This window comes from Peromyscus eremicus, chromosome 11 (genome assembly GCF_949786415.1).
Source record: "Peromyscus eremicus chromosome 11, PerEre_H2_v1, whole genome shotgun sequence".
NCBI lineage: Eukaryota > Metazoa > Chordata > Mammalia > Rodentia > Cricetidae > Peromyscus > Peromyscus eremicus.
The window spans coordinates 52,436,496-52,460,747 of record NC_081427.1 but is presented as its reverse complement, the minus strand read 5'-3'; the positions used below and the strand labels follow the sequence as shown (position 1 = coordinate 52,460,747).

General features: G+C 45.0%; 1 protein-coding gene and 1 pseudogene across 2 annotated transcripts in view; one reads left to right on the top strand and one right to left on the bottom strand.

Moving 5' to 3' along the window:
- Mccc2 (methylcrotonyl-CoA carboxylase subunit 2) overlaps positions 1-24,252 on the bottom strand; it is a 73,448-nt gene that overhangs the window by 31,493 nt on the left and 17,703 nt on the right. For both annotated transcript variants that reach the window (XM_059276231.1, XM_059276230.1), the window contains exons 3-6: positions 21,445-21,529; positions 18,435-18,536; positions 12,096-12,223; positions 10,304-10,416 (exon numbers count right to left, since the gene is read on the bottom strand). In XM_059276231.1, the coding sequence (XP_059132214.1) occupies positions 10,304-10,416; positions 12,096-12,223; positions 18,435-18,536; positions 21,445-21,529 (428 nt within the window). The remainder of the gene's footprint in view (positions 1-10,303; positions 10,417-12,095; positions 12,224-18,434; positions 18,537-21,444; positions 21,530-24,252) is intronic.
- Positions 18,716-19,772, top strand: LOC131921495 (THO complex subunit 4-like; annotated as a pseudogene).

The window sequence follows — 24,252 nt, the reverse complement described above, 5'->3', positions numbered from 1 at the left end:
CAAGGGGTTTATATAGGAAAAGTTTACGTGCAGCTTGGGGTTGGACGAGGGGGCTATGGGTGAGGTAAGCATGAAGTTACTAATTGCTAACAGGATTCAGGGTATCTTAGAGACATACATTTTTATTCCCTATGTCCTGCTTTTGTTGACACATTCAGATTTATTGTTGCAGTCCTACTCTCCTCTGAGTTCAACTTCTGGTCAGTTGAGTCCATTACTCCCCCTATCTTGTTTTTGCCAAGTCCAGGATACATAGATTTATTATCCCAGCCTTAAGTTCAACTTCTGGTCACTTCTAAAACTGTTGGTCAGCAAATACCTTTGGAGGAGCGGGGCGGGGGAAGCATCTCTCAAGATGGCTACTGATTTTTCCCTTTCAATACCCCCTTGGTAGAAGGGTGAGAGGGGAGAGCTACTGAGGAAACAGACGACTCCCAGTTAAATGAGCAACTGACCAAGTACTAGCACCTGACTTCAGGGACCTCTGTCCTATTGCCTGGGGCATTTCAGGTGCATCTTCTCCACAGTTCCCCTGCACCAAGGGAATCAACAATGTATCCTTCTGACACCAGCTAGCACATGCTCAGCAAAGGGCAGGTGAGGCTGGCAAACTTCTGAACTGCCCCCAGTCACCGCTGCTCCCAGTGTCCCCATCCAGTGCCATCCCTCAGTACAGCAGACTGAAAGCACTCCTCTGATCCGCTCCCTTTCTCGCTTTGATGACGCCAAGTAGCAAGCTGTGAAATGCTCTGGGAGGACCACATGGCAAGCGACCAAGGATGGCCCTCCAGCCAATAGCCAAGATGAACTGAGGGAAGCCTGGAAAGAACCAACTCAGTCAACAACCACATGAGTGAGCCAGGAAGTGGGCCCTGACATCAAACTCTCAGGTCACTGTACCTTGTGAAACCCTGAGCAAGGCCTGGACTCCAACCCACAGGAACGAGATAATAAATGTGCATTGTTCTACACTGCCAAGTTTGGGGATAGTATGTTCTAGAGCAATAGATAAACCATTCACCTTGGTCTAGGCATGTGGCTCTGTGGTTGAGTGACTTGTCTACCATGAAAGAGGCCCTAGTTTCAATCCCCAGTACTGAAAAAATAAAAAAAAAAAAAAAAAGAACTCTGTCTGAAGTGACTATAATGGAGGCACATCTGAATTCTCTAGTGTAGTTGAGTGTCGATTAACAGTATGGATAAATGATGAGAAATGCAAAGTTAGACAATTTCATCATTAGGCAAATATCAAGGAGAGGGATTCCACAAACAGATGGCTAAGCCTCTATGTAATACAACCTCAGGACCACCTTACCTGTGAAGTCCACCATTAACCAAAACATCATGATGGAGAGAATGACTAAACTTTCTATTCCACTCTTCAAAGACTCCATCTCTAAACTATTAATCTACGGTAGATATGGAAGACAAAGACCAAGTAGAATCCTGCACCATCCCAGAGAGTCATGCAGTCATCACAGTAAATGAAGGAGACCAGATACCAAGTTACAGGAGATGTTCACAACAGTCCAACCCATGGAGGCAAAGGAGATCTGTGGCTGGAGGACTGGGCAGGAACAGAGTGATTGCTAATGGGAAGATATAAATGTAATACGCTTGATCTAACTCAGTGATACCCAAAACACAACTAACGTTTCACAGTTTAATGGAGAGTGTATTTTCACAGTGCTGCTATATAATTTAAAAACACAGGGTGGGAGGGATGTCAGACACCCACTTCTGGCCTCTAAGGGCACTAGGCACATACACAGTACACAGACATACATGCAGGCAAAATACTCAACGCACATTAAATAAATAATAAGTTTTTATAAAAATTTTAAAAGCACAAAAAACCCTCCAAGAGTTATAGTTACCATGCCCACAGTAATCAAAATTCTCAAATGTTTCATCAATAACAAAGAAAGCCTTTCTAGTCACAAGTATTTTTAATTTATTTTAAAAAGATATTTATTTATTGAGATGAGATCTTACTATGCAGCCCCAGCTGGATTAAAATTCAATATATAGACAAGGCTAGCCTCAAACCCATGGACTTCCCACCTGCCTCTGCCTTTGAACTGAAGGCTGGGATTAAGGGTGTGAGCCACTCATTCATTTATTTTTACTAATGTGTATGTGTGTGCCTGGGTGAGTTTTATGTGCACCATGTGCATGCAAGAGCCTATGGAGACCAGAAAAGGGGATCAGATCCTCTGGAACAGGCCTTACAGGTGTTTATTGATGGCTGACCCATCTTTCCAGCTGCTTAATTACAAGTATTTAAATTAATAGAATTTTAACGCTATGAGAGCCTATAGGTGCTGATAACCGTGATAAAGATGGAAAGAACACAACACAGATAAGTCACCAGCTAGACCAGTCAGCACCACACAGGCTCATCATTTCATTCTGAGTTGCTTGTCACCCACAACAGGACGAAGGGAGGACATGTACAGGAGCATCCTGACACTCCATCTTCTGCTCACAGGACCCAGGGATGCAGTTCCCAGCCCAAAGTGTGTCCTTGTGCAAGTCCCATGCAAGGCCACTCTGGGATCCAAAGTATCTGGAACTGTAGAGAAAATTCTGCTCCACTCTCCACTAAGAACTAAAATGCCATAAAATGCATGGCTACACTAGGTGTGGACTCGGCTTGGGTTGTAGGCACATCATCAGGACTGTGCCCAAATGGGACCCTCATCAGGACAAAGATGAACTCCAAGAACTCTGAGAGGCAACAATCCCCCACCACCAGAGAGGGAGCCTGCTCTGTGACAGAGATAAAGAGGAGGAAGAGGTCAAGCATGATTCTATGACTTAAGAGCAAGAAAGTAAAGAGGCGGCGATGGATGACAGCCGTGGATGCATGTAATCCACAGAAACAACCCGTTGTCGCTTCCACAAGCATGGTGTCCGAGTAACAGAAATAAGCTGCTGCAAACCACAGACAATCACATCAAACTCTTCAGACAAATCCATTACCCTCCAGGTCTTGCCTGGGCAAACAGAGACTGGTTCTCATTATAACAAAATAAATTACAAATGAAGTCCAGCAGGCCGCTCAGTGGAAAGAGGAAGGCTTCCCAGGGAGGTCTTATGCCTCATTCTGAAAAGCAGTGTGAACTTTGGACCTCCTGTGTCCCCCTGCAAAGCTGGACACCATTCTCCACTTCAACAAATTCTGAGATAAATGCAACAGAGACTGGGATAAATGCAACAGAGAGGGGATAAATGCAACAGAGAGGGGATAAATGCAACAGAGAGGGGGGTAAATGCAACAGAGGGGGGGATAATGCAACAGAGAGGGGGGTGAATGCAACAGAGAAGGGGATAAATGCAATAGAGAGGGGGATAAATGCAACAGAGACCGGGATAAATGCAACAGAGAGGGGGATAAATGCAACAGAGAAGGGATAAATGCAACAGAGAGGGGGATAAATGCAGCAGAGAGGGGGATAAATGCAACAGAGACTGGGATAAATGCAACAGAGAGGGGGATAAATGCAACAGAGAGGGGATAAATGCAACAGAGACTGGGATAAATGCAGCAGAGAGGGGATAAATGCAACAGAGAGGGGGATAAATGCAACAGAGAGGGGGGTAAATGCAACAGAGAGGGGGATAAATGCAACAGAGACCGGGATAAATGCAACAGAGAGGGGGATAAATGCAACAGAGAAGGGATAAATGCAACAGAGAGGGGGATAAATGCAGCAGAGAGGGGGATAAATGCAACAGAGACTGGGATAAATGCAACAGAGAGGGGGATAAATGCAACAGAGAGGGGATAAATGCAACAGAGACTGGGATAAATGCAGCAGAGAGGGGATAAATGCAACAGAGAGGGGGATAAATGCAACAGAGAGGGGGATAAATGCAACAGAGAGGGGGGTAAATGCAACAGAGGGGGGGATAATACAACAGAGAGGGGGATAAATGCAACAGAGAGAGGGATAAATGCAACAGAGAGGGGATAAATGCAACAGAGACCAGGATAAATGCAACAGAGAGGGGATAAATGCAACAGAGAGGGGGATAAATGCAACAGAGAAGGGGATAAATGCAACAGAGAGGGGATAAATGCAACAGAGAGGGGATAAATGCAACAGAGACCGGGATAAATGCAACAGAGACGAGGATAAATGCAACAGAGACTGGGATAAATGCAACAGAGAAGGGAAGAGTCCTGGGACTAAATGGAAAAACCACTCAAAATGTGTTTCCTTTTTCAGCCTCCCATCTTGCTCCCCTTTTCATTTAAAGTAATTGTGAAAAGTAGACACTGTCCGTATCATACTGGTCCTGTCTTTACCTGAAGAACCTTCATTAGAAACAAAAGTCACAGGGTGCACATCCCAGCTGAATAGCTGGCCAGAAGTTCAGGTCATGGTCACCCACGTTGCTGGATCAACACTGCTAACTCTGAGGTACTTGTTGGTACCCTGCACCAACAAGTCTGAAGAGCACACAGAATGCAGGAAGTCCATCTTACCCAGAATGCCTCTTCCTCAGACAGCCTCCATTTAGAGAGCCTGGATGTCACCAGATACACCGCTTTCATCTCTCCCAGCTTCTACTCATCTTTATGGAAATGCATTTTAAGAACAATGACGTCAGCTGGTTTAAGCCCTTCAGAACGATCACAGATGCTTGAACAAAGGCAGACAGTGAGGTCAACTTCAAAAATAATGAGCTTCTCGCAAGGAGAAGGGAAGGTAGAGGTAAGACACAAGAGAGGGACCCCTGATAATCATCCAAAAAACCTTCAAAATTTAGAGCAAATAGGGAAAAGCAAGAAGGGGGGAAATGGGAGGCCTGAGAAACTGCACCTGCACACAGCTAGATAAATGAAGCCTTTTCAACACAAAAGATCTTCCAGTCGAAGCAAAAACACCCTGCTGCTGAGGCACTCGGGAGAGAGAAGAGGCTTTCTACACCAAAGAGCAAGCTACAGCGGTTGGACTATGGCTGGCAATGAAAGGCAACAGGAGAGTGAGACCTCTGCTCAGATTAGCAACCCCAGACATAAGACGCCAGGCATGTGAGGCCAGCCTGAGCGTGCACACGGCTGCAGAGAGGCTTCGGACAGGCTTCGGATAGCAGCTCAGAAAGGCTGGACCCCAACCTCGGAGGTCTTTAAGCTCGAGTAGACTAGGGGTTCCCCACCCACCATGTGAGGCCATGAAGGTGAGTGCCTACTGCAACCTGTCGGTCTGTTGGCATTTGCTTTAACAGTTACAGGAGACCATCTTTTAATAAATAGTAACATGTCCCACCTCAGGGAAATACGTAAAGATAAAAAAAATTCATCTGATATTGCTCTAATCCCAAAGAACCAGCAATAAAATATAAGAAATCAGCCAGGACCCATCTAGAGAGAAGAAATAAGAATAGCTGTGGAAATTCAAAGAATGAAAAAGATAAATATTTTGACCTAAAAAAAGTCTCTTTTCTTTCAAAGCAAAATTCAAATGTTAAACCTGAAAGGTATGGATATCTGTCAACATTACTTATATTTCTAGGAACACACAGGAAATAACAAAGATAAGATTGTAAGAGATATATTCTTAGAGATAAGTGGATAAACAGATCTACAATGGGCAAGGTTAATAACTTTAAATAAAAAAATCTTGGGGTAGGAAACAGGAATAAGGTAATTATTGATCATTGTCAAAATGCATAAATAACATATCTTAGTCTGTTCTGTGTTATTATAATATAATACCTGAGACTGGACATTTTACATAGGAAAAAAATGGTTTATTTGGTTCAAAGTTTTGGAGGGTGAAATATTAGGCACTCCCTCTTATAATTTTTATTTATTTATGTGCATTGGTGTTTTGCCTGCATGCATGTCTGTGTGAGGGTGTCAAGATCTCCTGAAACTGGAGTTAAAGACAGTCGTGAGCTGCCACATGGGTTCTGGGAATCAAACCTGGGTCCTCCAGAAGAGCAGCCAGAGCTCTTAACCACTGAACCATCTCTCCAGCCCCTGGTGAAGACTTTCTAACTACATTACAATATGTCAGGTGGCATCATGGCAGAAACATGTGATAGGAAGAAAGGTCACATGACAAGATAGGTCACAAGAGACCAGAGGGGTCCATACTCATAATTTAATAATATAAAATCTAAAATCCATTCTCACAGGAATCAGTACACTCCAAAAATCCTGCATTAATCCCTTTTGGGGGCAGTGCTCCATGACTGACCAACCTTCCACTAGACCCACCTCTTAAAGATCCATCACCTCAGCACTGTCACTTTGAAGACTAGGCTTCCAGAAAAGTCTTTTGGTGGACAGGGATGGACATTGCAGACAGTTAGCTTATAAAATCAATTATTAAAGATGCTTTTAATCACTCTAAGCCACAATTTTAAGTGACAAATTATAAGAAAGGGGCTGGGGATGTAGCTCAGTGGTACAGCATGAGGACTTGGGTTTGCTCCTTAGCATTGGGAAAGGTGGGAAAGAGATGGGGAGAGGGAGGGAGAAAGAAAAGGAGAGAAAACCAGTTCATGTGTTGGCATCTGCTTTAACAGTTACAAGGAGATCATCTTTAACAAATATTAACATGTCCCACCTCAGGGAAATTTGTGAAGATCTGAAAATTCATCTGATACTGCTCTAATCACAAAGAACCAACAGCAAAGGATGAGAAACCAGCCAGGACCCATCTAGAGAGAACAGTTAAGAATAGCTGCGGAAATTCAAAGAATGGAAAAGATAAACATTTTGAACCTAAAAAAGTTTAAGTAAGGGGAAAAGCAAAGAATCAGGGCGGACATCAGAATGCCAATTCCACAACAGGAAAGGAAGACCGGAACTTGAGAGATGGCCCCACGGCAAGAGCTCGTGCTGCTCTTGACGAGAAGCTGTGTTTGGTTCCTGGCACTCACGTGGCAGCTCATAGCCACCTGTAACTCGAGTTGCTGGGGATCCCACACCCTTCTCCAGCCTTCTCTGCCTCCAGAGGCACCAGGCATGCAGGTGGTACGCAGAGATACACGTAGGCACTCACACACACAGTCCTCGGAAGACAGCACCGAGCGGACAAGCAGGGACGGCAGCGTGCTGAGGTCTGGTTGAACCCAGAGAGCCTAGAAAACCATGTTTTGCCTTCTCTCTCATACAGTCCCTCAACACTTCTGCCATTAGATGAGGGAGGGCGATCTTCCCACACCAAGTAATCAGCCCTCACCTGGATACCGGCTGGGTGTGTCCTTATCCAGTTCAGTTCTGACACTATCGGGAGGCAGCACCACGTCCTGCCAGACTGTCCCCACTTCCAATGCCAAACGCAGGCAGGAGCACCAGCTTCAGGCTGCCTAACTATGAACTGGAGCTCTTTTTTTTTTTTCTTTTATAACTTATTTTTATTTCATCTGCATTTGTGTTTAGCTTGCATATATGTCTGTATGTGGGTGCTGGGAATTGAACCCGGGTCCTCTGGAAGAGCAGCCAGTGCTCTTAACCGCTGAGCCATCTCTCCAGCCCCGAACTGGAGCTCTTAACTACTCCTGCTCCTTGCATTTAATATGCTAGAACAGCCCACAGAACTCAAGCGAATGCTTTACTTCCGCCTGCTGGTTCATCAATAAAGGCCACAGAAAACAGCTGGAGGATGGTACACAGACAGGGCCTGGAAGAGCCTCCGTCCTCACGGAGCTGAGATTTGCTATCCTCCGGGCATTCAGATGTGTGTAACAAGTGGGAAGCTCTTGAAAGCCCCATAAGGATTTAGGGTGATATTTTATTTGTGCTGAAATGTGATTTTATTTGTATGTTAATAAAGTTGCCTGGGGAATCACAGCTAAGAGCAAGTCATTAAGCAGAAGTCTGGTAGTGGTGGCACACGCCCTTAATCCGATCACATGGCAGGTAGAGTCTCTGTGTGTTCAAGGACACAGCCTAGCGGTGACCCGAACCTTTAATCTCAGTACAAACCATAGAGACCTGGAGGTCTGTATAGCCAGGCAGTGACAAGGAAGTCATGTGGTTGGGTTTAGAACCAATAATAAGGCAGAACAGAAAGGCAATAAAAAGACAGGACACAGGAAGAAGGTCTCTCTCTCAGGGGAAGGATGGCAGCAAGTGGTAAGATAAGGTGGTCTTAGCTCTTGGCTGCTGCTCGATCTCTGGGCTTTTAACTCTTTATTTGGCTCTGTTTCCTTATTAAATAAGACCATTTAGAATTACAGCGATTTGCAGGAGGGATTAGTATGGCGGCTTCACCATGCAGACATGAGGGAGCATCTTTATTCCCAGCCCTTCTCCTCCAGAAGATCAGAGGGAGAGGAGCGTCAAGTTTCTGATCATGGCTTGGTCTTTCTGGCTGCCAATCTCCATCAGAAGTTGCCTCATTAGAAGAAAGGATGCTCTAACTGCCCAGGAAAGCCCAAGGGATTTAGCAGCTTTGTACCAGGAAGCAAAGACCAAACATTAAAACAGAAGATGTTCCTGGCATCCTTATTGACCATGGTCTTAGGAGTTCTGTTTTAGGAATGGGATAGAGACCAAACATGGGAACCCAAGCTTTTCCTAACCAGGAACCAGAAACCACACACACACACACACACACACACACACACACACACACACAGATGCAGAGGGCCAAGGGCCCACACCAGGGGACAGGCAATGACTTGAAAATTTATTCAATTACTGAGGACAAGTTCTTGTAGGATTGGGAGGATAGAATAAAAGAGGAATAAGGGAACTCAGTGTGAAGCTGAAGAATTTGGGGAACCAAAAGCTGACACAAAGAAGTTGCACAGTGAGAGGTCTCTGGGGTGGGGAGGTTTAGAGGGGAGTGGGGGTCAGGCTGAAAACCCTGGTCTCTGGCCACCCTTAAGAAGGCTGTAATCCGCCTGGCAGTGGTGGCGCACACCTTTAATCCCAGCACTTGGGAGGCAGAGCCAAGCAGATCTCTGTGAGTTCGAGGCCAGCCTGGGCTACAGAGTGAGTTCAGGACAGGCTCCAAAGCTACACAGAGAAACCCTGTCTCGAAAAACCAAAAAGAAAAAAAGAAGGCTGTAATCGAGAACAGAACGTGCTCTAACGTCAGAGGACAATGTGCACAGCTAGCTGGCTGCCTTCTCTGGATGTCACACTTACCATTGATTTAAGGCCACCTGGGGAGCCTAGGAGCACCTCACCTCATCTCTCAGTCCTTCAAGTAATCACATCTAACAAGACCCTTTATAATGACTTTATATTCACACACTCTGAGAATGTCAAGGAAATAGAATATTTCAGGTTTATAACTGAAGTCCCCACAATCCTCTTACGGACCCCTTTTTCTCTCCTCCCTTCCTCCGAGGCCACACTGTTCATAGCTGAGTGCGCCATTCTCCAAGCACGCTTACACACAAGCATGACACGGTCATGCACTCAACTGTCACACCCACGTGCACTGGCTCTACATTCACCTTACAGCTTTTTCTCAAGACAGCTTCGGGGGTTTATTTCTTGATGCATGCATTCTAGTTCATTGGTTTTTAACAACAAAACACCACTATGAATCTTCTAATGATAATGATGTCCATGAATTCATGATCTTTCGCTCCAATAAGCAATGTTAGAATGAGCTTATCTCTGTGTGTCACCTTACCCATACACTAAAGTTTTCCCTGAACTAATAGATCAGTCCTAAAAGAAAAAACAAAAAAAACAAAAACTTCCTTTTCAAACCGGTTTTCCTTAGGTAATTAACATTCATTATAATCTTGCTTTTTGTTTGTTTGTTTGTTTTGTTTTGTTTTTTGAGACAGGGTTTCTCTGTGTAGTTTTGGTGCCTGTCTTGGATCTTGTTCTGTAGACCAGGCTGGCCTCGAACTCACAGAAATCCACCTGGCTCTGCCTCCCGAGTGCTGGAATAAAAGGTGTGCACCACCGTCGCCCAGCTTGTTATAATCTTGAAACATGCCTACAGTTAGTAAAAGTTCAAACTGAAGACAACATTATAAAACTTTCTTATATTACATATTCAATTCTGGTTTTTATTTTATGACATTTATTTATTTAGTGTATGGCAGGGGGTAAGATGTCACCCCGTGCACATGCAGGTCAGGGACAAACCTTCAAGAGAGTCTGTCCTTCCTTGCACCTGCAGACCCCCAGAGCTGGAACTCAAGTCACCAGGCGTGGTGACAGGAGTATTTACTTCTCTGAACCAGCTCACCTGACCAAAGTCTGCTTTATTATTAATTCATCAGGAGTTCATGATAGCAAAGCGACGACATTTGGAGTTTTTTTTTTTTTACAAACAAAAACCATATTTGACTAATGGGAAATTACCTGAGTGATATTTTCAGAAGACATAATTGCCTGATTATAGAATATGCGTCCAAAGTGGTCCCGGTCTGGAAAGGTGTCTGCTTGCCGGGGTAAGTTGGCCCCTCCCGAGTCAACTGCATGAGGAAAAGGAGAAGTGAGCAGAGCTCAAGGAATGGGCACAGCTAATCAGATCCATTAAGACCTAAGATAACTAGATCACTCTCAGTCACAAAAGCTTGCCCGCTCCCTCGGGAGTCTCCGATCCCAACACAACCACAGGTCTCCTCCCAACACAGTAGGCTTTCCAACCTTCAATCAAAACTCCACATGAACCAACCACTCAGGACACTGTCCCTTAAAGAGCAGCCAAAGACCCAGAAACACCATGAACTCGACAGTGGAACTGAAAATGCATCTCCCTAGACCAACACAAGATCCACGAAAGGATTAATAGGTAATTTGCACGTTGCTTTCTTGTACTATTTCTCGTTTTCATTTGTCTGGGTTTGATTTTTTTTTCAAGTGGTTTAGTTGTATGGCTCATGCTATGATCCTCCTGCTTCAGCTTCTTAAGTATCAAGACTGGTTTTACTACAGACTGAAGTAATGGACAAGAGTGCCTGCCATCACTCAGGATGACCAGGCATGTGAAGCCAGCTTGGGCTATACAGGGAGACTTTTGTCTCAAAACAGATTTTTGATTTCATGCTGTGTGATTATGAGATCAGAGGTGTGTTTCCTGGCCATTCTAAACACCTCCTTAGCTATCAAATGAACAATAGCAACCATTTCATATAACTATGAGGAGGACATGAAATTATGAATGTAAAAACCCTTTAGACCAGCATCTACTCTGAGTGTACAGAACAAATGTTAAAAAGAAAAACAGGAGCTAGGTGTGGTGGTGCATACCTTTATCATCCTAGCTCTCAGGAGGCAGAGGCTGGAGGATCTCTGTGAGCTCCAAGCTAGCCAAGGCTACACAGACCGTGTCTCGAAAATTAGAGAAACAATTAGAAATGAACTAATCCTACACCTACTATTATTGCCTACAATCATTGTCTTTCATTATTTAATATTTTGCATCCCATCTCCCATTAAATATGACCTCCCTGAAGACGGAGACAATGTTAATATTCTCCAGCATACCCGCCCCTGTAGCGACCGGCAGGCGCCTGCAAGCAGCTTGGCTTCATTTGCTATTTCCTATGTGTACAAAGAAGTTCACACTATGAGTCAACTAGGCAAATTCACTTTCCCAGAATAAGGGAAAAAAAAAGTATCTCTATATTATGACCTGTTTACAAATGAATAATGTGTGCTAGGGTTTGGGCAGACTAAACCAGCTTCCAGAAGCTGCCAGATCTAAATTGCTTTGCTTTTAGATTCGATTCAAAACAGCCATTAATGCAAATGTAGTTTACTCTCAAATGAAAATTGACTCTCTCTGGAAATTAACTGCATCTTAAATTAAAATCTATTAAAATTACATAATATTCAAGTATTTAACATACTGTCTGACTCTCAAGAGATCCATAAATATTAGCTATTTTTTAATAGTTTGAGTAAATTAGAGTTAACAGAAAAATAAGATATCCAGGGGTAAAGCTAGCACACAACAAACTGTTAATTTACCTCTGTGGTACTACGGGCAGTTCTTAGTCACCTTCCCCTCAGCAAACACTATATTCCTTTCTCACTCAGGAGGAACCAGCGGGATTTTAGACACCAGGTAGTGATGTCATGCACACAGCCCTCTACACGGGCTTCCACTCTACCAGCTACCACAGTTCACAGTGCACTTGTGACTTGCCCAGGTAGATGCACGGGAGCCTGTTCTGCAGTGCGATCTCTTGTGCCCGTATGTGCTTCTTCACAGTCACCGGGTAGTAGGAGCCTCCTTTGACGGTGGCATCGTTGGCCACAATCATGCATTCTACCCTGAAAGGCAGAAATTCCATTGGAAGAGACTGTGAGCTTTCTGCAAAATTAAAGGCAATTAAGCTTATGATAACTAGAGCAGGCCATGCAGCCTTTGATTACTAGTGCCTCTCTCTAGGTGATGGCCTCACGTTGTAAAACCAGGCTTTGGGGGCTGGAGAGATGGCTCAGAGGTGAAGAGCACTGGCTGTTCTTCCGGAGGTCCTGAGTTCAATTCCCAGCAACCACATGGTGGCTCACAACCATCTATAATGAGATCTGGTGCCCTCTTCTGGCCTGCAGGCACACATACAGGCAGAACATTGTATACATAATAAATAAATAAATCTTTTTTAAAAAAAAAAAAGTAAAACCAAGCTTTAACCATGGTTCACATTCATTAATCCAACAGAAAATGATCACTTTTGACAAGATTACATACTCACATTTGATTTTTAAAGAGCCATTAGTCCTCCATTAGTATTGAGACATTAACCTAAGCCACTGTTCAGTAAGGTTCTTTTTGGTCCTTTTTTTTTTTTTTTTTTTTAAGATTTTATTTATTTTTATTTTATGGATCTGGGTGTTCTGCCTGAATGTAATCTGTGCACCACATAAATGTAGTGCCAAATGGAGGCCAGAAGAAAGTGTTGGATCCTCTGGAACTGGGGTTACAGACAGCTGTTAGCTGCACGTGGCTGCTGGGAACTGAATCCCAGTCCTGTGGAAGAGCAGGCAGTGTTCTTAACCACGGAGCATCTCTCCAGCACTCAGTATGGTTCTTGAAATTGAAAGGATCCTAATAAGATGATGATGTCTCTTTAAAAATCCAATTTTCTAGGGCAAGGAACTCTAATATAAATCTTTAAAGTGTCCTGTCCTTTCAAGGGGCTGGAGAGATGGCTCAGTAGTTAAGAGCCCTGACTGCTCTTCCAGAGGACCCAGGTTCAAATCCCAGCACTCACATGGCAGCTCACTGCTGTCTGTAACTCCAATTCCAGGGGCCCTGACACCTCACACACACACGCAGACAAAACATCAATGCACATAAAATAAAAATAAATAAATTATAAAGTATCCTTTTAAGAAAGAAACTAAATGGGGCCAGAGAGATGGCTCAGCAGTAAAGAGCACTGCCAGATCTTTGAGAGGACCCACGTTTGATTCCCAGCACCCACATGGTGGCTCACAAGCATCTGTTAACTCCAGTCTGACCTCCCTAGGCACGAGGCGCACACATAGTGCACAGAACATACATTCAGTCAAAAACATTCATGCACATATTTTGTTTAATTAAAGAATAAATTTTAAGGGGCTAGAGAGATGGCTCAGGGGTTAAGAGCACTGGCTGCTCTTCCAGAGGACCTGGATTCAATCCCAACACCCACATAGTGGCTCACAACCATCTATAATAGGATCTGATGCCCTCTTCTGGCATGCAGGTATACATGCAAAGCACTCATACATAAAATATAAATAAATAAAAATTTAAAAAAAATTTTAAAGTAGAAAAAATGAGAATAAGCTGCCAGGAGTACTAAGATACGTTTTTCATATTTTCAAAAGTGATTTAATAGCTACATGTAGAGATATTTGAAATCCAAGCACTTGAAAGTGCTAGCAGGAGGATCCAAAGTTTGAAATCAATTACACAGTGAGTTCAAGGCCAGCCTGGACTGAAGAATAAGACCCTGTCTTTAAAAAATAAGGTCTGCCGGGCGGTGGTGGCCCACACCTTTAATCCCAGCACTTGGGAGGCAGAGGCAGGTGGATCTCTGTGAGTTCGAGGCCAGCCTGGTCTACAGAGCGAGATCCAGAACAAGCACAAAGCTACACAGAGAAACCCTGTCTCAAAAAAAAAAAAAAAAAAAAAAAAAAAAAACAAGGTCTAAGGATCTAGCTCAGTGGACATTTACCCTGAATGTACAGAGCACAGAGTTCAAACTCCAGCACCACAAGAGAAAAGAAAAACAATGTTTATTACTATTACAACCATAAGAAACAAAGAAACCACACACACACACACACACACACACACACACACACAAAATCTTTCTAAAATAAATCTGTGTTGTTTGAAGTCACAACAAATACAAATTTTAAATAGTATAACACAAAGAACTGTGTATATGGATTAGCTGGGAAAGTACTGCATGATACATTTAAAGGCCTAATTTCGATTCCCAGTATCACATACAGCTGGCATGGTGGCATATGTCCATCATCAATCCCTACAGACATGTTACAGAAAGAGAACTAAACTCAGTTCACAAAAACACTGTAATGTCCATCTGCTCTGGCTTTGCCTATCTATCCCCCATAATTTGGTACTAGAACTAAACTTTCTTTTAGAAACTCCTGTTTTTAAGCCACATGGTTCAAAAGCAGCACACCTCACAGCGTAAGAGAGCACATGAACCAGTGTGGTGGTATTGTATTCCCCGAAATATTGTGCACTCTAATAAACTTATCTGTGTTCAGAGAACAGAACAGCCACAATATTAAACATAGAGGTTAGGCAGTGGTAGCACATGCCTTTAATCCTAGCATTCCAGAGGCAGAGATCCATCTGGATTTCTGTAGAGTTCAAGGCCACACTGGAAACAGCCAGACATGGTGACACACGCCTTTAATCCCAGGAAGTGATGGCAGAAAGCAGAAAGGTATTTAAGGCATGAGGACCAGGAACTAGAGCTGGTTAAGCTTTTAGGCTCTGAGCAGCACAGTTCAGCTGAGATCCATTTGGATGAGGACTCAGAGGCTTCCAGTCTGAGGAAACAGGATCAGCTGAGGAATTGGCAAGGTGAGGTGGCTGTGGCTTGCTCTGCTTCTCTGATCTTTCCGCGTTCACCCCAATACCTGGCTCCAGGTTTATTTTTATTAATAAGAACTTTTTTTTTTTGAGACAGGGTTTCTCTGTGTAGCTTTGTGCCTTTTCCTGGATCTCGCTCTGTAGACCAGGCTGGCCTCGAACTCACAGAGATCCACCTGCCTCTGCCTCCCGAGTGCTGGGATTAAAGGCGTGCGCCACCACCGCCTGGCTAATAAGAACTTTTTTAAGATTCATGCTACAAACCAGGCTTTCCTACTCAGTGTTCCTGCTCTGGCTGAGCAGCCAATAGGCTGCAGCACAAACCCCAAGCCCTCTCTGTTGGCTGCAGCCACCTGTGGCCACCTCTGCCTCTGGGTTTGAGAGCCAACAGAGCCATGCCGGACCAGGAAGAGCTGTGCTAACTGTCTGAGCTCTGAGCCCTAGCCATGCCCAAACTAAGCAGGAAAGAAAGCTAACAAGGTCTGTTTTCTGCTCAAAGTAGTCTTGAGCAAACATGGGCACTGTGCTCACCACAGAAAGAGGACTGACAATATAGTGTTCGGCCAAACTTTCTACGTAAGGGCACTTAAACCACAATAGCGTTCACTTTACATTTATGAAATGAGCAGACTTTTCCAGGTCCTGACACCCACACTAGAGCAGCTATAGTCCACTCAAACATCATCTTTCCTCCCACTTGCTTGTCTGGGAAAAATCTATATGCGCGATACTGATCCCCGAATATCGATGTCCATGGAGAACAATTCAAGACAGTATAGTTTGTAACAGTATCGTATTGATCTTCTCAGACACAGTTCTCAACAGGCTGTATCTGTTTCTAGCATTCTTTCACCAGGGAGACTTAAACAACATCTACCCACTCCTTAAAAGGTCCCAGTGATAAACCAAAGTCTAATTCCACCAAAGGACATCCCGGGGAACCGATGAGTTTGTCGGACTTGGTGAGGGACGACTTACAGGAGTAGTGGGTGACCCCAAAGAACCCAGCACGGATGATGCTTCCCCACAGCTGCACCCCTGCAGGTGACACTCCTTGGCCTATGCTCTAGCACCTCTGCTAGCATACAAACGGCTGGGAGGAGCTGCTGCAGTCTCAGGGGAGAGTCCAGTGACCCGCCCACCTCCTCTGAGAGACAGCCAATCAGATCTGACTGGGAGGGGTCTATCAAGCAGGCCCCGCTGAGCAGAAGAAGATGGCAGCTGTTTCACAGGAAGACGACAGTATAATGACTGCATGTGTGGGGGAACACAGTGGGGGAGCATGTTTCCAGGTGTCCACGGTCACTGTGCCTGGAGCTGTGATAAAGAATACTCTACTTAATCACGGGTTTCCATGATAGAGGAATTCAGTTGAATTTTGAATTAGATCTCATTTTTTGAAAGACCCTCAGGAACAATTTGCCTGCACACTGGTGAACATTAAGCGCAGAGACCACAAGGTCAAGTAGCAAGGATGGTGACTGGTGAACCATGGCGCTTTCTATACCTCTCCTGAAGTCACGAGTCATGGGGTTGAGGAACACGTGCCATAAACCAGCCTCTGAGCCGGTGACAACTGCACCAGGAGAGGCCAGAAAGATCAAAGGCAGGCTTCCCAGGTCCCTCGATGTGGGGCAAGGTACTGGCCTCTCTGAGCCTGTGTCCTTCTCCTCACTCAGCTGTAGTGAGGATCAAGAGGAGCTCACACAGTCGCCGACGCAGAACCGACATGGTAAGTTCGTCATCACACATAAGCATGGGAAGAAGTTTAACACGGGCTAGACTAGATTCCCAACCTCGACCTGGTTCTAACATCAGCATCAGAAAACCTACAGGGCTTGTTAAAACACAGGTCACAGGGATGAGTTAGCACCTCTGGGGAAGGCCCAAGAGCCTGCTGTTCTAACCAGTCCCAGGTCATGACGCTGCTGCCCGGGAACACAATGGACACTTGCTTCTCTAAAACAGCTGTGTTCACCAGCTGGGCAAGAGACGAGATGGAGAGCTTCTGGAAACTCAGCTTGCCGACAGAGATTTATCTTCCCTTTCTCGGCAGGTATCAATTGCAAATAGTTTCTGGGTTAGGGCTGTGACTCTGTGCTCACTCCCTTTCTCAGTGCTGGGACTTGATTGGGTTTAAACCTGTGCAGGACTTGAGCACGCTGTCACAGTCTCTGTGAGCTCCTATGTGTGACAGTTCGGTTGTGTCTGGAAGATGCTGTTTCCTGGGAGCCAGCCACCACCTCTGGCTCACACAACCTTTCCGCCGCTGCCGCCGCCTCCTCCTCCAAATAGATTTTTGTCTCGCTCATTTTTTCTTTCTTTCTCTCTCTCTCTTTTTTTTTTTTTTTTTTTTAAATTTGCCCTGGAACTCACTCTATAAACCAGGCTGGCCTCAAGCTTAAGAGCTCTGCCTGCCTCTGCCTCCTGAGTGCTGGGATTACAGGCGTGTCCCACCACACCTGGCTTTAACAATTTTTCTGTTTTGTTTTGTTTTTGTTTTTGTTTGTCTGGGTTTTTTTTTTCATGATCTTTTCTTTCACTCATTCTTTCTTTTTTTTGAGAGAGAGAGAGAAAAAAACATGAAGTTGTATGAGTAGAGAAGTGGGGAGGACTTAGGAGGGATTGGGGGAGGGGAAAGAATATGACCTAAATATATTGTGGGAAAAAAAACCCAACTTTTTAATAGAAAAAACAAAAATTAAAATGTCCACACCTGAGGGAAATGGGGAAATCTAAATTGAACACAGAAACTCTGGCTGATTTTGATTTTCCTCCCTTTAATGTGTGGTTTCTACAGCTCCACAGATGAACCTAATACATATAAGACACTCAAGTCTTAAAGAACACAAAGCCAACATGCAGGGTGAGGGTTAACGTTAGTGCAGCCATGACAGGCTGCAGACTAACAATACTGGGACTAGGCCTCATCATTACAATAACCAGGAAAAGCCACAAACTGCACCCTGCGGTGGACCAATCAGAATTGAGACAAACAAATACTAGATGCTCCAGAACATTAAGGATAGCTTACATCACTTGTGTATAAATTCCCAATTTCCTTATAGCAACGCCAGTAACAATCCCTGTTTGACAAAACATCTGTTGCCCACCTCCTGCCCAGTCAGGAGTTCAATCCCCATCTGAATCCGGAATTCCCCTATTCTCTCCCCCATCCTTTACTCCTTAAAAACTCTACCTCGACTGAGCTCGATGCTCTCTCTGATCCAACCACTGTGTTAGAATGGACGGAGAGCCCAAGCTCGACCTTGCAATAAAGGCTCTTTGTTTTTGCATACAAACTCGGGCTCCTGGTGGTCTCTGCGGGGCTCATGACCTGGGCTTAACAAGTGTCAGGTGCCTGCATTCTAGCAACATCTTCTTCTGCCCCTCACAATTGAGCACAGGTGGAATACTCACCCGGACACTCGTCCAATGCCCGTAATGATGCCACCTGCAGGGACTTCCTCGTCGCCGTACAACTGGTAACCTGCAAACTGGGAGAATTCCAGAAAGGGAGACCTAGAGGGAAGAAAGGATATTGTCTAGATTAAATGTCTGTATTTTAAAAGTTACATTTTGTTTTAAAACAGGGCAGTATATCCAATATGCATGTTACACATAAAAACCCAAAAAGATTTCTAAAATAAGACCTGACAAGAATGCCATAGGAGGATCCGAGGCCCGATTCCGCGCCCGCCATGGCCGACAAAATGGATATGTCTTTGGACGACATCATTAAAGCTGAACCGGAGCCAGCGAGGCGGCCGCGGCGGAGGCCGGGGTCGCGGCAGGGCCGGTTCCCAGGGCGGCCGCGGCGGTGCGGGGCAGGCCGCCGCGCGGGTGAATCGAGGCGGCGGGCCTATGAGGAACCGGCCCGCCACCTCTCGCGGTGCCGCAGGCGGCGGCGGGAAGGAACCGGCCAGCACCCTACAGCAGGCCGAAACAACTTCCAGACAAATGACAGCACGACCTCTTCGACAGCGGCTTCGGGGGTGGAGCCGGCGTGGAGACGGGTGGGAAGCTGCTGGTGTCGAACCTTGACTTCGGAGTGTCAGACGCTGATATTCAGGAACTCTTTGCGGAATTTGGAACGTTGAAGAAAGCAGCTGTGCACTACGATCGCTCTGGACGAAGTTTAGGGACAGCAGATGTGCACTTTGAACGGAAGGCAGATGCCCTGAAGGCTATGAAACAGTACAATGGTGTCCCTTTGGATGGCTGTCCCATGAACATCCAGCTTGTCACATCACAAATTGATACGCAAAGAAGACCTCCACAGAGCATAAACAGAGGTGGCATGACAAGAAACCGTGGCTCTGGGAGTTTCGGTGGTGGTGGGTACCCGAAGAGGGACCCGCGGAGGCAGCCGGGGAAGAGGTAGAGGTACCGGCAGGAACTCAAAGCAGCAACTTTCTGCAGAGGAGCTGGATGCACAGCTGGATGCTTATAATGCAAGGATGGACACCAGTTAAACAGCCGAGCAAATCCACACAAGTAACAGGACTCAGAAGCCTCGTCGTGATCCCTAGAGGGAGGGTTGGCAACTGGACTGTGCAGACAATGGTGGATTTGTTTTTTGTTTCTTTTTTTTTTTTTTCCTCCTGTTTTAAAATAGAATCTAAAACCGCATGTAAAGACTTTTTTTTTTCCTTTTCTTTTTTTTTAATTCTGAAACAGACCTGTTTTGTACCGAGTTATTTTTGGGATAAATTTTACTGGTTGCTGTTGTGGAGAAGGTGACATTTTCACCTTTACCATAATAAAATAGAATTGTGTGTAGAAAAAAAAAAAAAAAAAGAATGCCATAGGAATTTATATGGTACAACCAGGTAACAGGCTACAGTAAAATACTGGAACTTACTGTTAAAGTGCTGTACAAATGTGTATATTACCACAGAACGGGAGTAACAGGGAACATCTACCATGTGCCTGGCTCTCTTCTGTGGGCTTCACACACACTAACTCATTAGCTAAGGAGGAAATCAAGACCAGTCGCTAGTCTAAGGTCACACAAGTTGTAAAGGGCAGATCTGGGGTTTCCATAAGCAGCCCGTCCCCAGGAACCAGGCTCTTATCCAACACTGAACTGTCCACCTTTCACTTACACATGTGTTCCAGATACAACTGGGGGAAAGAGGCCTAGAATGCTAGATTTGGTAAGATTGCTTTCTGTTTTCTTTTACTAACGCAGGTGCCTGACACATATCTGCAAAAAAAGGGGCTAAAAGAATACATGCTAGCGGCTATCAGAAGGAAGGTTCATGAAGTAGAAGCACTTACATAGAGGCCTGACAACCTGAGTTTGGTCCCTGGATCATATAGTAGAGAAGTGACTCCTGAGAGCTGTCCTCTGACTTCTATACATGTGCCAGGACACACAGGCACCTGGGCTCACCCATGCATGCTCTCATACAAATACGATGTCATAAGAAAAAAATCTGGTGACCTAGAGATACAGCCCAGCTGGGACAGTTCTTACCTTGCATGCACAAAGCCCTGGGTTCAATGCCCAGCACCACACTAACCAAATGTGGTGGTGCACACCTGTACATAATCCATCCCTAGGGAGATAGAAGAGGGAGGATCAGAAGTTCAAGGTTGGGCTGGGGCTTATCTCAGTGACAGCGTTCTTGCTTAGTTTGGTGACTCTGTCACTCGCAGAAACAAACAAACAACAAACAAGCCTATATTAATACAAACTAAGAGAGTGCAATGTCACCAGGCAATATAACCTTAAGGACCTAGTACCGGAAATGTCATCGCCCAACATGTGACTTAGAAACTCAACAAATCCTGTTTCATCCCTACTGGAGCTCCCTTTTTCTGAGAGTCAGAACCTATAGCTGCCAGGTCCTCCCGAATCAGAGCCCACCCCCACTATTCTCCCCTCCACACCATCTGCTTCAGCTCCATGGGCTTCCTGGACACAGCTGAAACACACCCACCACTCTCACTGCAGGGTTTCTGCACCGATGTTTCTCTTTCCCACAGCACTTGTCTCATTCTAGTATTGCTATACAATTCAAGATGTTGACTGCTATTTCCTATCTCTCTCTGACCTTAGGGGAACTCCAGCAGGGCAGAGATGTCTGTCCACGTCATCCCCTGTTTCATTTGTCCCAATCTCTCAATAAATGTGTGATGCTCTTTGAAGCCCATAAGAATCCAATTTAAAGCCATTTTTGGGGGCTGGAAAGATGGCTCAGTGGTTAAGAGCACTGACTGCTCTACCAGAGGACCTGGGTTCAATTCCCAGCACCCAAATGGTGGCTTACAGTTGTCTATAACTCCACTTCCAGGGGACCCAACACCCTCACCCAAATATACATGCAGCAAAACACCAATGTGTATAAAATTAAAAAAAAAAAAAATTTGTTGACGAGACTGTCCAGTAGGACACGCTGAGGTTGCAGGCAATAATACCAACCCTGGGTCTATGAGATTGTCGATTCTGTCTCTGGGTAGCAGTTTTCCTCTTGATGTGTGCCGGGCCCGGGCTTTCTCGCTGCCTCCTGCAATAAAATCATGATTACATTAGTGCAGATAGACATGAGCTAGGCCTCCATCTCACCTAATGCTAGGAACACATACAATGCTCCGCTCCAAACATGGCGCTTTAGAAAAGGTTCAGTGGGCCAGGTGGTAGTGACACACTCCTTTAATTCCAGCACTTGGGAGGCAGAGGCAGGTGGATCTCTGTGAGTTCAAGGCCGGCCTGCTCTACAGAGAGTTCCAGGACAGCCAGGGGTACACAGAGAAACCCTGTCTGGAAAAAAACAAATAAATAAATAAATAATAAAAGGAAAAATACAAAAGGTTCTGTGAGAAAGGGCTAATTCTTTTTACATCACTCAATATACCAGATGTCAATTTTCTGCAGTAAATTGAGTTTTTAAGTGGCATATGCATAAAACACACACACACACACACACACACAACACACACACACACACACACACACACACACACACACACACACACACACACACACGGGTCTGGGGAGACGGTTCAGTCAATAAGTTCCTGCCATGCAGGCATGAGGACCTAAGTTTGGGTCTCCAGCATGTGTGTAAAGCCAGGCACAGTAGCATGACCTCTAACCCCACACCAATGGGCTGATACATCCTGGAGCTCACTGGCAAGGCAGCCTATCTGAACTGATGAACTCCAGGTTCAGTGGAAGACTCTGTCTCAAAAACTACGGTGGACAGTGACAAAGAAAGAGACGATGCTAACCTCTAGCCTCCACACACAAATATGCGTGTGCACCATTCCCCCCCCCCACATGTGTGTGTGTGTGCATGTGTATGTGAGTGCTCACACATACACACACATACATACACCAGATGTACATGTGCATACACACACACACACACACACACACACACACACACTAATTTATCCCTGATCCTAGAGGATATATCATACATGTTCTAAATTCACTAGTAACTGTCCAAAGGGATGGCATGCTATTTTCCTTAGAACTCAGACACTACAATATCATCTCATTGCCCCACATGTACTAAACACTACCACATGTCCATGCACCACACTGTACATGTGAACACCCCTATTCTGAGTTTGAACCAGGTAAAAGTCTGGCTTTGGACATCCCCTCCATGCTTGGCATGTGCAGACTTGCCGAAAGGTGCCATCAGGTCTGCACATGAGAGAGCTGAAACCCCGCCACAGTGATTAGCAGGTCCCCTTGGTAATATCTTGACTCAGAGAGGGTCTTCTGTGGTTCCCAACATTGCCCAACTCTTGACAAAATTACACTAACCCAAGAGCAGGGCAGCTGCTCCAGTCAGAAGACTTCTAGAAGCCAAAGGAGCACCCAGACCTCACCACCCAACCTGCAAGCCGAGACATCTGTGACGGAGTGTCTGTCCACCCCTGGCTCCAAAACTGGTTCTTCAAATTTTATACTAGCTCGATAAGTCCGTTCACACCTGTGGTCCCAGTAAGGATTGTTCCAGACTACCCTGGCTATAGAGTAAAATTTCATTTTAATATAAATTAACAAACAAACTTCATTCCCACAGACTCTGTGATGGAAAAATCTTGACATTTCCCTTAAGGCCATTCTTATTAAGCTCTCGTCCTGTGCAATTCATTAAATCACATTGATTCTAAGATTCACACATGTTCACACGTTAGCATCCCTGAAACATGGAAACATTTCACAGCAGGATTCCAGCACCTTTCAAAGGCTGACTGCCAGGTGCCAGTCAGGAGCCGCCGCCTGCTTCTGGGTACACCGATGTCCCTTCAACCATGGGACACTCGCTGCTGATCACCATGAGTGGAGTTTGTCTTCCATTTTTAAATGTCTTTTAAAAAACAAAAGCCCCCTGCCTCAACTACCAAAGCCATCTGGAGATGTTTACCTCCATAAAGATATTCCCCAGGATAAAAACACTCCATAAAGATATTCCCCAGGATAAAAACAAAACACTTCTACATTTATCAAAACGCTTGCAGCCCTTTGATGGATGTGGGTTCATCAAAATACTTGGTTCTGGCTATTATGAAAGCACCACGGGGGTAATCCATTCTCTGCCTACAGAAATGACCAAGTCACTGTCATCGTCTGGGCTGGGGTGTGTGTGTGTGTGTGTGTGTGTGTGTGTGTGTGTGTGTGTATGTGCGTGTATGGTGGCTGGGGGGGGGGGGCATCAAAGACAGTAAAGCCAGAGAAGGAACCTTTCAGGATGTGGACAGAGGCAAGAAAATGGGAAAGATCCCAAGAGTCACCCGATACCCAGTCTTGCAAATGTCATGTTCTTGCTAATGAAAAACTTCAAGGGGTACCTAAGAAAAACCCCGAACACCTGCCCCTCCTCCATTTGAAAACTCTATAGAAACTGCATTAATTTAAAAGTCAGAAGTCTCAATTCTACCATGAGAACAAAAAATGAAAAACAAAACAAAGGGGTGGGGGGACAAGTCTCATTCCCTAACCATCAACAGTCACCTGCTAAGTCAATCTACAGCGCTCAGAGCCAAACTACGGAGAAACGTCCAGACCAACGTGCACAAAACCCCCCTGCACAGCACAAAAGCACAGACACATTGTGGTACTAAAGTGATCGTGGAGTCATCCAAAGGTGTGCTAAAATTGTATGTTGAGCGGGATTATTTATGGGTGATTTTTTTCCTTGATACTTCTTCATTTTCCAAATTTTCTATAAGTATGTTTTAATATGGTTTAATAATTTAACATAAATTCATA